The sequence below is a fragment of the Morone saxatilis genome, unplaced genomic scaffold (assembly GCF_004916995.1).
Source record: "Morone saxatilis isolate NCDOM2014 unplaced genomic scaffold, NCSU_SB_2.0 Contig11, whole genome shotgun sequence".
NCBI classification, from domain to species: Eukaryota; Metazoa; Chordata; class Actinopteri; family Moronidae; genus Morone; species Morone saxatilis.
In genome coordinates, this window is record NW_023339663.1 from 17266430 (window position 1) to 17279384 (window position 12955).

Consider the following 12955-nt stretch of genomic DNA (forward strand, 5'->3'; position numbering starts at 1 on the left):
ATCTCAAGTTAAAATGGAGGCAGAGAAAAGGCAGTGGTATTTCAGGGGTGCGATGGGATAAAGACTCCCAGTAGAGTGCTTTCAATGATCAATAACTGCCAAAATTTGTATACTTCAAAATGTACTGCAAAGTCATTTTTAAAATTACTCAGGATGGTAGTGAAAATGCATAAAAAAATAAAATACACTGGCGTGTCAGCCTGAGCACGGCAAAGAGACATGAAATGTTTAGCTATTACGTGACGCATACATGGTGCAATATTGGTTTTGCCAGTGGATAAGAAGCTTGCCTCAGATTTGACCTTTTGCTGCCTTTTGTGTGAGTTTGGGTGAGCACTGCTTAGGCGCATTCTGTTCCCCAGATCCCACTCCTAACACCCCTGTCACTCATCATCACTCATCATTGTTAGGGACAAAAGGAAAGTTTGGTTAAGCCACATACTGGAGTATTCTCCCACCCAGTGCCTCCCCCCACCTTCACGTATGTGTGTTAGGTAGCGCACACACACACACACAACACACACACAACACCACACACACACACATATACAGACATTGATGAATGCACAAAGAAATGTGTTCTATTTCAGCTGCATAAAGAAAAGACCACTGACTCACTAACGCCTAATAATAACCTAATTCATGGACGGGTTGCAAACTTTTTGATAAGGCGCCATCACCTAGCCCTCTAACTTGCCTTTTGAAGTGCAAGCTTGTCCTTCGAATGGCCCTCTGACTCATCTAGTGAGTGTAATTAAAGACTATTCAGGGCTCTATATGTGTCCTAACTATCCTCCATCATCTGGCCGGGCCTTTCAATAGCCACCTGTGAACTCTGAAGGACAGGGACACTTGCCCTCATAAAATTCATGAGGGCTGCTACATTCAGCAGCCGGCCAACTTCTCTCAATGGCCAACACTACTTTAAACAACTCTGTGTTGACTGTTGGGTGAATCCTTTTTAAATACAACCATATTCACAGTAGCAGGGGTTAAGTAGCTCCCATGATTAGCTGAAACAAATGCCTTTATGGTGTGCTTGGAGATAAAGAGAGAAAAAGAGGATCAAGGAACCCAATTTGTTTTCGTCAGGCAAGGACTCATTGAGGGCTAGCTGACAGAGACAGCATTGATAAAAAGGCTAAGTGTCCAACTGATCTGACATCGCTAATCCCACTTTTTTTGTGATGCAAACACACGAATGAAGTAAGCACATATATTCAGTTGTTAGAGGTATAGAAATGATAGTGAACGTGGATAGGCTTTTCAAAGACATTAGTCTCAAGTTGTAGTGATAGTGGAAAAAAACAGCTTTTAAAAAATGTTGACATTTGATTGTCAACCTTCACAGACATGGCTGAGTACTTTCATACAGCTGGATCAATAAGGAGCCAACTTCCTATTGCCTCCAACTCTATCAATCACTGCAGGTGTAGTTGAGGACAAATCTTTATGATCTCAGCTGATTGCATTAAATAAAATGGTTGTTTTATCAAGGCTAAATGCAACATCCATAAATTTATAGTTAATGATCCTTTGACCAAATAATTATTTTATACAACACAAAGATTTGTCAATAATTGATCTCTGAAACTGAGAGGCACATCAGAATTTAGTTTTACCCTCCTTAAACAAAGTCTAGTATATGGTCATGTCTATATAAAACAGTGTGTACATCAACTCCACTCTTTACGAAATAATGGTAAAAATGCACAAATGTATCTGTGTTCTCTAATGTATCAACATTACAAGCAGCACAACATTCATAAACACTGAGCAGACACAAAGATAAAATACATACACACACTCCTCCTGACCACCCCCCACCCTCCCAGGACACTAAGCGGTGAGAGTGTGGGAAAGTTATTTTTAGGACCCAAGCAGAGAGCCTTCCTGAGTTCGATGCTCCTGCTCCGGATCAACATTCCACCTTTGAACCACTCCGACCATGGAGCTGTTTGTGCCCATGATTGCAATTTTAACTTTCTGTGTGGAGCAACACCAGTGACGGGTCAGTTTAATTTTAGCTAGTTCAGAATTAAACCTGACTTCGACCAAAACAGGACAACCTCCACCTTTCGCCACTATTTAGTCAAGTCTCAATAACAATGTAATGTAGCTTTTTAAAAACACAATTGCAAATGCAGATGACTGGTGATTAATTATTTGAATGTGTTTTCAATTAAACACTCAACAGATATACTTATTTTTTGCTGCTGCACAACATTATTCATTTTTTATTGACAACCGAATGCAAGTATTAGGTTTATACAACCAAGGATCAAAACAAAATAGTGAATCATGCTTGACTGTGAGGATAAACAGGATTTACAGTCAACACGTTTACGACTCTAGCAAACGTTTTTTAAGACTTTCACAAAAGTGCATGGACCTAAGGCAAAATTTGACACTATTTTCCAAAGCCTAGGAGATAACAATAAAATTACAAAGAAGACAAGGATACAGTGAAGACCCAGTTTATAAGCACCAGGGGGCCTATGGTTCCCCAGTCACTACCATTATGCTAATGGAGAGTCCTTTCTGAACACACTTACACATACCCTATAGTACCACAAGACCCCATGGATGTAGGGTGGCATGTAAGTTACAGCCTCTTTCCCCTTATCTCTCTAATGGGAACTGAAGACAACTAGGACTACTTTAATCAGGTCTGAGTCCAATGTGGCCAGTCTAGTCTGATGGGGGCTGAGTGGTGCATGGACTATGTTAAGGGTTCACTGCTCACTGATGAAACAGCTTCACTTCCAGGGCGAGTTCAGGCAGACCACACTCTTACTCAGTCTGGCAGGAAGAGCACATATGCCCTGTTTTGTTTTCCTTTAATACTGCCTGTTTGCAAGAAACGTTTCGGCATTGTGTTGATATAGTATACAGGGCAGCACATTTGGCAAAGTCCCAGATACTCTCTTATTGAGCTTTGACTCTGCTACAGCAAACACCACTGCTACTACTTTTTCTCTCTAGGCGTTTGACAATGAAAACACACTCATTGGGGACTGTTTTAGCCAGTGTCCTTATTGATTTCTGAACCATGACCTGGTTGGGACAAACACATTCTCCTCATGCCTCGACTTTAGATCACCTATGCCCGGTCAAATTTGCACTTCAAACCATGAAACTTGATTTGGCATGTGGGTTTGTTTCTCAATCAATAGATTTGACAAAGATCAGTATTTAAGAAGTCGACGAACATACCCAAAAGCACATTAACGTTTGCACCCGCCACCCACCCACAAGATTCAGCACAGAGACATTACAAGCTGGGCCTTTTCTAACACACATGCACATGTGCACAGCAGATAAAACCGCTGTTAAATAATAGATGCAAATCTGATGTATGTTGTGTGAATATTGTTCGGCTGAGGGGTCCGATTGCGTGCCACTTACCGGCCTGCACCGGGCTCTCTCCCTCTCTTTTTCTCATACACGCACAAACCATAAGCACAACTCATTCCAAAATGCGACAGAGTCTGGTGCGCACCAAGGGAGGAAGTATAAATTATTCAATTGGAATATTATTCCAAAAGGTCCTTTTCCATCTGATTGTGATTCCTAAGGCAGATGTAGGAATCACAGACAGATGTACCGAGAATGCAAGGATTTTTTGCATGCTACTACTAGGTTCAGGACATCCTTTAAGGCTGTTTTTGTATTTATTTTACTCTCCGTCTGCGAATAGTCATTGTGATCCGTTAATGGAAGTAAATATTAAATGACCCAGTTCAGTTCTTTCTCCATATGAGTTCATTTCAACAGTGGCTGTTCTCTGATCTTTAGTACCAAGCATTATTTAAGACATGGGAAAGCAGATATACGACCAGGCATGGAATGCAAACAAACATATAAACAAAATACAAACGAGCCCCGAGGACTGGGTCTCTGTCTAACTCATTCTGCATTCCACAATTCTTTCTTTCCCTCCCTTTTTATTTCTCTCTCAATAAGACGGTTTGGTGCCTCTGAGGAAAAGCCCTCATTTTAATTAAACCTGACCTGAGAATCACTTAACTGCTCCTCTCTGCTTTTGCCTCCCCCCTCCTCTCCAAGCCTTCGCTCTGTTCCTCACATAGGTCCATTAACACCCTTCCCTCGGCACCCACAGGCTTCAACAGGGGGCAGACACAGGCGTTGTCTTAAAGACGTTTTGAGGACATGCCAAGAAACATTAACCTACTCTACACACCTCCCTCGGACTCTTTCAGTTTGACTTCCTCTTCTCGTTAAGTCTTCTTCTACTCAGCACCATCATGAACTTCATCCCCTTTTTCTGCTCCCTCTTTGCTTCCCCTCCACTCGGCTTGAAAAATTATACAGCTGGCTAATGCCAAGTTCGTGTCATGTGGGATGGAAGGTTACTGGACAACTCAAGATGTCTGTATGATCACAGAGTTGGTTGTGTGAGGGTTACAAATACAGTTCATAGGCAATCCAGCACTTTAAATTGGTGTTTAATTGCCTTTAACACTGGACTTTGGCTGACATGAGGCCTCCATGTTTGTTTGTTCAGACCAAAACAGCCTGTGTTAAAACAGTTCAGGTGTTGCGTCAGTGGGAGTGTGTTTTTTCAGGTACCGAGATGGGATGGCAATATATAATCCAAGTTGAATAAAGGATCCAAAAGTTTCAAGGCTTATCATATGCATTTTTTCATGCAGGGCTGTAGTCGGTTTCCACGCAGCCTATGTCAGATATATAGAAGCTTTTCCCTATTTTTAATTCTGACTCAGATGTTGGTGAAATCCTACATTAATCAATGTGACATAAGGCACTGCAAAATCTTTGGTTTGAATCTGACTGTAAAATAACACATTAACATTAAAATACATCTCAAGACTAAAATGTTTTCCTTAAAGCCTGTACAAACTACGCAGCCAGACTAAGCGACAGAGCTCTGCAGACACCTCCAAAATAGCCTCTATAAGTGAAGACTAATTTGACACAAATCCCCGTCTTATACTGTATTTGACCCCATGACCTGCCTCCGGCACCCCAGTACCCCATAGGCACATAGCCTGTCAGTTTAAAGGGTCAGACAAAGGTAAGGAGAATGTAATTGCGTACCATCTGCATTCTTCAGAGCTTCATCCTCAAAGCATTTTGCGTTGTGAAACTATTGAAAGAAGCCCGTTTCGGCTTAATATGAGTGAGTGAAAAATTCTCACACACATTGCGTGTCACATATATGCATGCATTTCTCAATAAGTATGTGCTTATGCTGCTGCACGAATGTCAATATCTCTATGTGTGGGAGTCAGCAATGTTTGTGTATGTGTCTATGAGTATGTGTTAATCTTGTCTAAACACCTAACACTCCCCTACCTGCTCAGACAGGGCCATGGGTTAATTCTGGCTTCAGGCGCCATGGCTAATAACTGCTCATCAACCGCAGCTTGAACTCTCGGAAACGTCAACTATTACCGTGGTAACCTTATCACGGAACCAACAGAACCCGAGATGGTGCTGACAGTGGGATTGGAAATTAATATAGTAAAACCTAAGGAAAATCGTGATTTATAAATAATACTGAATAAGAGTATGTCTTTATTGACAAAACTTGTGCTCTGTGTGCTGGCGGACAAATACTTTTCCGCGTTCCTAAGGTGCTAGGTGATAGAAGCATGAGTCAAACAGCAGTTAAGAAATTAGTTACCAGCATGACTCCATGCACAGTTGGGGTGACATGTAGCTGCCTGGCCCAGCTGGTGAGGAGCTAGCGCTGTCAATCACCTGTCATTCACCACCACCATATCACAAATTAATCCAGATAGATGATACACAGAGCAAGACAGGATTCTCTGAATTTAAAAAACAAAAAAGCAGTCAAAAGTTGAAAGAAGGGCACAGCAGCGGAGAGGTCACTACCACGATGGATGCTTGGAAGAACTGTGAGCACGGCAGAAAAACAGTAAGAGAATGTTGTATTATGTGGCCCCAGGCAGAGGAGTCCTGTAGCTTGAGTAAATGAGGTGATTAGCAGGGATGGTGTGAGCTGTCACACTTCAGACACTGGGCTTAGAATCCAATCACCATCTCATATGTCAATCAGTGGCCCACCGAGGCAGTTGACCAACAGGTCAAACACAGTATACTATGAGCCACGTAGTCAAGAGCACAAACGTAGTCCTGCATGCAAACTTATACACAGGTATACTGGTATAAACCAATGCCTCTGCAACAGGCGACAGAGAGCCAACATGCACTCATACCTTTGTGACATCTCCATCTAAGGTGATGTACAAATGAATGACAGCCAATCACGGTCTCATAATAGCACATTACAATGACTAATCTGTGTTTTGATTGATTTGATGCATGACTGGTGATATGATACAATGTTCTCTGGGAAATTCCCTGACACACAACGATGTGTCATGGCCAAGGATTGTGATTGACATTTCATATTATATACGTCAGCAATCACAGCCATTTTAGAATTTGAATGACATCAAATGAATAAGTCCAACATGGATTATCACTCTGATTTTCTTTTACTGCTATGTGTATGAGGGCAATACAAGAGTATGGTTACCATTCACCAAAAAACTCCAATAAAGCTCCTTAAACAAGGAAGGCAGACAAAGCTTGATCTTTACAATGTGCTGCTGGGATATATGACACAGTATCCAGGCCCCACAGAGCTATAGGGATGCCCTAGGCCTCGGCCCCCTGGCCTGCCCAATAGAATCCTAATTAAAAGACCACTGAGGATAACCACCTTGACTTTTACGGACCTTATAAATCTATACTGGAGTAGACTATTCAGGGGGGCAGAGAAAGGAGGGGGGCTGGGCCAATACAGACAGGAGGGTTAGAAGGATGGTGAAGGCTTGAAGAAAATGAGAAGGGGTTGACCGTAAGACGCAGAGGAAGGTTGGGGGGGGGGCATTCCTCTCCTCCCCCTCACCTCCTGTCTGAGACAATAGGATTCACTAAGAGCCAAGGACCAGAGGGTGTGATAAGGTAATGATAATGTAATGAGGACCAATCATGAGCCTGAGCTAAGAGGAGGGCCCCTTAATTTGTCTCTAGAGTGGTAGTTCAGTGACAGATTGATTGCTCTGAATAAGAGTAATGATGTGACACATGCAAAATGGATGTGTCTCTGACAGGAAGAAAAAGTGAAAATGCATGAGAAATCATAAATCAAAATGAAAGAATGAAGGGAAAGGCAATACAAACCTGTCCTGAGATCTATACTCAAATGCACCAAATGGTCTAATTGAAAGATTTTAAAGTATCATACAAAATGAAAATAGTTTTAACCATTCTTCACAGAAAGGAAAAAAAATATTAATGTATTCCCGCCAATGGGGCATTTGGGGCAAATGAGGCAAAGCCCCACCTACTGGCAGCAGAACATATTGTGGTTTTAATGGTACTGAGTAACTTAGAAATTAACGTTGGATTAATGCATGACGTAAAAATCCTTGGTTGCTGCTCTTATTTATCGTTATTTTACAATTCAAGTTTACCATACGGCTGGTCAACTAATCGCCAGCTCCGCTTTTTTTAACGCATCTTTCGGAAAGGATTGGCAAATATCAAAGCAGCGGGAGTCATCTAGACAGCAGTAAAATTGGGCTTGCTCTTCAGAGCAAACATAGCTACCCACATTCACAGTGCATATGAAAGGGGAATTGAGCAGTGTGACCAGCAAGTTCAGGATAACAGCTATGTGCTCAGTTGAATGGTCACCTGTATTAAACTGTGTGGAAAATGGGAAATGACACTACATGGCCATGATGAGTTAGCAGACAGTCAGAACCCTGGGATTTTCCAATACATATTTGAAACCATGTCTGAGGGTGACTCAAGCTCCAAAGGGGTGCTATGATGCTCAGTCAGTTTTCAAAGGGACCTCTAGTTCAATTTAGAATAAGCTGTTAAGTATAAAAGTGCTGTGGGCCTGACTAACACTATCAATAGTGTACTGGAGCCACTAGTACTAGTACTAGGACAGTTGCAGCACTTAGCGGACAAGTTGATGGTACAAATACATGTTGGTGCCACTGTGATGAGCGGGAATGTCCGCTGCGTACAGACCCTGATGAAGGAAACCTATCACTGGGCAGCACTGGCAGCCCTTGTAGGGGCAACAAAAAGATGCACTTGGAGGCCACCAGCTATCCGATGGAACTTTAAACTTTTTTATACTTTAAACTGTCAGTGTAATTTTCAGGTGAGCTGTGCAGAACTGCTCTGGTGCAATCTAGTTGGGATGAGCCTTTCCAAAAAGCTAAAGGAGCCCACCTTCCAACAGCTATTGGAATTATTCGCTATGTCAATGGTGTATGTTTTGTACAATGCCAAAGGGAATGTTAAAAATATAAGAGTGACCACCTTATTGCTGATGAACTAGCTTACAGCTCTTTTTTGTGTTTTTGTGAGTTTGTTAAATCCTTTCCTTTCCTTCCCCAATAGTGACTGTGCAGTAAACTAAAAGTTGAAGAGATGAATCGCTGTATCACTAGTCACTGGTAACAGCCCTGTCTTTGCTATTACCTATCCACTTGAATGAGGGTTTTGCTGAGAATGTCACACTTCTAAAAATCGTCATCAAACTCCCATGGCAATATTAGAATCAGAAAGAAGTTTCTCTACTCTGAAGACAATAAAAATTTGCTTGCGCCACTGTGAGGAACAACTCAATGCACTGGTTATGCTCTCCATTGAGAATGAGCTGATTGAGCAGCTACAGGATTTTTAGTTTAACCGCTTTGTCTCCTTTTTACTAAAGTCAGCTTACAATTGGTGACTAAAGGATTTTTAGCTTATGTTACTGTTATAGCATGGTATGATATTTATAATCTGTTTATATCAGGTCACTTTTCTAATAGTCATGGCTTGATGTTATTGTGAATCAAAGGCTTGGTGCACAACTCACTGCTGCTGAACTGTTTAAACCTGTGAACAGTGACATACTTATTTTCCTTTATTCATAGTGATGCCCTCCCTCGTAGTCCAGTTCTCTTCTGCTCTCCTCCCCCTCGCATTCAGTTCAAACATGGGTTCACGCCAAATGCCTCTCCTCTCTCCTCGTCCTCTTCTCCTATTGCTATCATTCAGCATGCAAGCAATGTTTGTATGACTATGACATTGCCTCATTTACCTAGTCCTACAGTGTCTTGCAGTTAGGCTATAGAGGAGTCAAAATATGAATGATTGTTTTTGGAGGCATATTAAGATTTATGTAATGTAATTTCCTTTTCTTACTTTTGTCTGAAGAAGTTGTTGCCCCACAATCTTTTTCAACAAAAAAACACTGATCACACTGATTCGTTGCCTCAACAGGTCATGGCTAATGCTGGCTGGGGAGTGAAAGAACATCAACCTGTCAGACAAAGTAAGCAGCACCTCCTGTACATATCCATTTCCCTTGAGAGCTATTGTGGCTAAAATGTTCTTTGATAGTGCAAACCTGTTTGTTGTGGTTTCATTTTTTTTGTCCTTGGATGGCTGGGGACCATGCATCAATACCATGACCAGTTATACATTCATATTCCTTTCATATATCAAAATATAAATAACTTTAACTTAAACTGCCACCAGTATTTTTTCATTGCAGATTCATGAATATAGATAGACATTTTTCTCACTCTGTTGCCTCTTGACATTACACTGGAGTAAGTGTGGCAGCAACAGTGTATAATCAATAGCTTCACCTTTGATTTTGACACCCAATAACAGACAAAAGTAAACACAGGCTGGCAGAACTTGGCCAACATGAGAGATTTCTCTTTATCATCACCACTTAACTTCAGCAGTGCTATGAACGTGATGAATGGTAACAAATGTAATGGCTTTCTTCATAAATAATGACTTTGTGTCTAAACTCAGTTGTTGTAGTGGGTTAATGGTTACATGGCACGTTATAAAAACCAAAAAATTGACAGAGAGCATTACAAATACACCAAGAGTGTAGAACCACTAAACACCATGTTTTGTTTATGTTCAGCAAACCCTGGATATGCTGAGTATCCTTGACAACATACCTCAATAGTGAACTGTTTTCTTTTGAGCTTGAAGGCCAGGTCCTTGTGGTCAGGAAGTTTACTTGCCAGACAGTTCAGGTGAGGAACTCGGCGTACATGCAGCAGGCCTGTGAAGGACAGTGAAGCAGAATATAAAGGAAAGTTACAACAAGATATTCTAGTCCTATTCACAATGTGCATGTTTTATGTTAAACTGTGTCAATAAAAAACAACAAACTTTCTTTTTAATGTATAAAAATGTGTAAAATAGTGCCACTTTTAGAGAATTAGGTTTTTCTCTAGTCTAAATTACACATGCAAAATTCAGTATGAATTACTACTAACAACCTCAAGAGTTCAACCAAGGATGATTTGATAAGATGATTAATTTGAAATATTCATTTATTTATTTTAAATAAAACTGCTTAAACTGCTAGAATTACAAATGATAAAAATAGTATTCTAATTTTTGTACATTTCAGTAACTCTTGTTATGACCGAAAGGGGCAGTTTCTCATCTTGGCGGGACAGAAAAAATCTTAAAAAGGAAGTTTTCAAGGATTAACCAGCTGATTACAAAATGCAGATTTTTTTAAGTTTTTGAAAATGCTGAACTAAAAACAGTGTTACATTTGAAGTAAACTATGCTCATCTACTTGAATGAATGTAGCAGGGCAGGCATTAACAGGCTAGTATTTTTCAGACATTTATATCACTATTAAGCATCATAGTTACAGTGAACTCCACTGGCAGAATCTAGAAACATGGTGGTATTGCAGTGATATAAAAAATATCACTGTTAAGTGTAAGACAAAACTACCAATGAAATTATTTGTTATCAGATATCTATAAACATTTCTATATTGGCATTCGTACTCTTTTCTTTTATCCCTACAGGCTGGAGCATGTTGTACTGTAAAGGAAATCTGCCAATTAAAGGACACATTAGAGCAATGAGGGACAGAAAGTGAAAATACAAGCTGCAAAGGATAGGTGGAAGCTTTGAAGCATTTTTTATTCTTCATTTCTCATTCCCTGTCACCACAAAGTTACATTTTTATAAAACTGTAAAAAGTACTGTAGAAGTGGGGTGGTATAAATGAGCGTGAGAGAGAAAAGAAGAGATCGAGGGAGTAATGGAGAAAGGGAGACAGACAGAGAAAGTGGGGGATGGTTGGTTCTCTCCTCTGTGCACTTGGGTGATTTCCCCTTGCCTGATTTGCAGTGACAGGCTTCCCAGCATGCTTTGAGCAGCCCTGAACTGCTGCCGCAAACACGCACGCACGCGCATTCGCACGCACTCTCACACTCGTACCAGATGCGTTTGCACTCATGAACACACATCAAAACAATCATGCACATAAATGTATTTCATAACTCAACCAGAATTTCTCTGGCTGGTTAAACAGAGGGCAAATATATTCTTGAACAAGATAATAAAACAATATTAACAGCAAATTCTGAAGAACATTTTTGTAATACAAAATTATTTTAAAGAATTATGTATTACAACGCTCATATGTTGAATGGGTTTACATGCCACCTGCTTTTACAATGCAGAGGAATGTGATCACTATGGGACGTGTTGTCTAAATAAAACATGCTGTTGGATGAAACCAAAATCTGCCATTCAATGTTTTTACTCCTCATCCCTTCATCTGTCACAACCAGGGCTGTCTTACCCGAGGAAGGGAGAGAGGGGAAAAATGAGCGGAAAAGCACAAGAGTGAGTGGGAGAGTTCGAGAGGCATGGCTAAAAATACCCCACTCGCTTAAACTGACCTTTATGCGTGAAGAGTGTGGTAGAGTGATAGAAAAGAGGGATGCAAACAGGAGAAAGAAGGAATGGTAAAACGGTAAAGGAAAAGTGATGGTGAGGACCGGGAGAGAAGAGACAAACTATGTTGCCTGCCCCCCCCTTCGTTTCCCTCTCTCCAGTCGTCCCTTACTGGTGTCTTCTTCCCCTACTGAAAGCCTTGCCCTCCATTTATTAGCAGAGCATGCTGGCCATGGAGACATTGAGCGAGGGATAGAGAGATAGAGGCAGAGAGGAAGAGAGAGTGATGGTGAGAATATCGATTCCCCAGTGTTGGTCTGCTCTGCTCCAGAGCCTCAGGGGTATGGGACTAGGGATGGAGAGGGGGCGAGGCGAGAGGGAGAGGGAGAGAGGCTCTGCTGGAGGGGGGGAGGCAGAGATGGAGGGGGTGAGGGTGCGAGGGAGAGGGGGTACAGCGTGGCAGCTGAATCCCCCCCGGCCTGTCTACTGAGGAGCACGTCTGATTGAGCAGCAGCACACTAACGCGCACTGACAGCCTGGCCTGCAAGGGGGCTGCCCTGCCTCCATCCACAGCCCAGCCCCAGCCTTAATGCACTGCCTGTGTGTATGGGTGTGTATTTGTTGGAAAAGAGACGGAAAGATAAGCAAGTGTGTGTGTGTGTGTGTGTGTGTCCTTACCATGGTAATCTTTGTAGAGTGGGTTGGTCTCTCTCTCAGAGCCTTTGAATGATTCCAGGGCTATGGCATTGTCACATAGCCTGGTTATGCTGCCCATTAGAGCTCTGTCCTGTAGGACCGAGAGAGTGAGTGAGAGAGAGGGGGAGAGCGACAGAGAGAGCAGGTATGTAGGTGTGAGTATAGTAGGACATCAACTTCTGCATTTACACAGAATTTAATTTTTCTCCCCCATTTTTGAGCTTCCTCTTAATCACACAAGATGCAGGTGTCACTGAATGAATGTGCCACCATTTCAAATTGTGTGTGTGTGTGTGTGTGTACTACTACCCACCGCTAAGTGTGACAGTGTTAAATTTCCAGCATTTCCCTGCATTTTCATCTTTCATGAAACCAGCACATATTGCACCATTCTGAGGAGAAATATTTCATATTCAGTATTTCCATTTGCAGGATTTGTGTACGTCTGTGTGAATGCATGCAAATGTGGAAGTAAGTTTCTGTGTGAGTG

At 41.6% G+C, this 12955-nt stretch overlaps 1 protein-coding gene across 4 annotated transcripts in view; it reads right to left on the reverse strand.

Moving 5' to 3' along the window:
* elp4 (elongator acetyltransferase complex subunit 4) overlaps window positions 1-12955 on the reverse strand; it is a 52273-nt gene that overhangs the window by 20021 nt on the left and 19297 nt on the right. For all 4 annotated transcript variants that reach the window (XM_035651928.1, XM_035651927.1, XM_035651929.1 and 1 more), the window contains 2 exons: window positions 12448-12556; window positions 10014-10120 (listed from right to left, as the gene is read on the reverse strand). In XM_035651928.1, the coding sequence (XP_035507821.1) occupies window positions 10014-10120; window positions 12448-12556 (216 nt within the window). The remainder of the gene's footprint in view (window positions 1-10013; window positions 10121-12447; window positions 12557-12955) is intronic.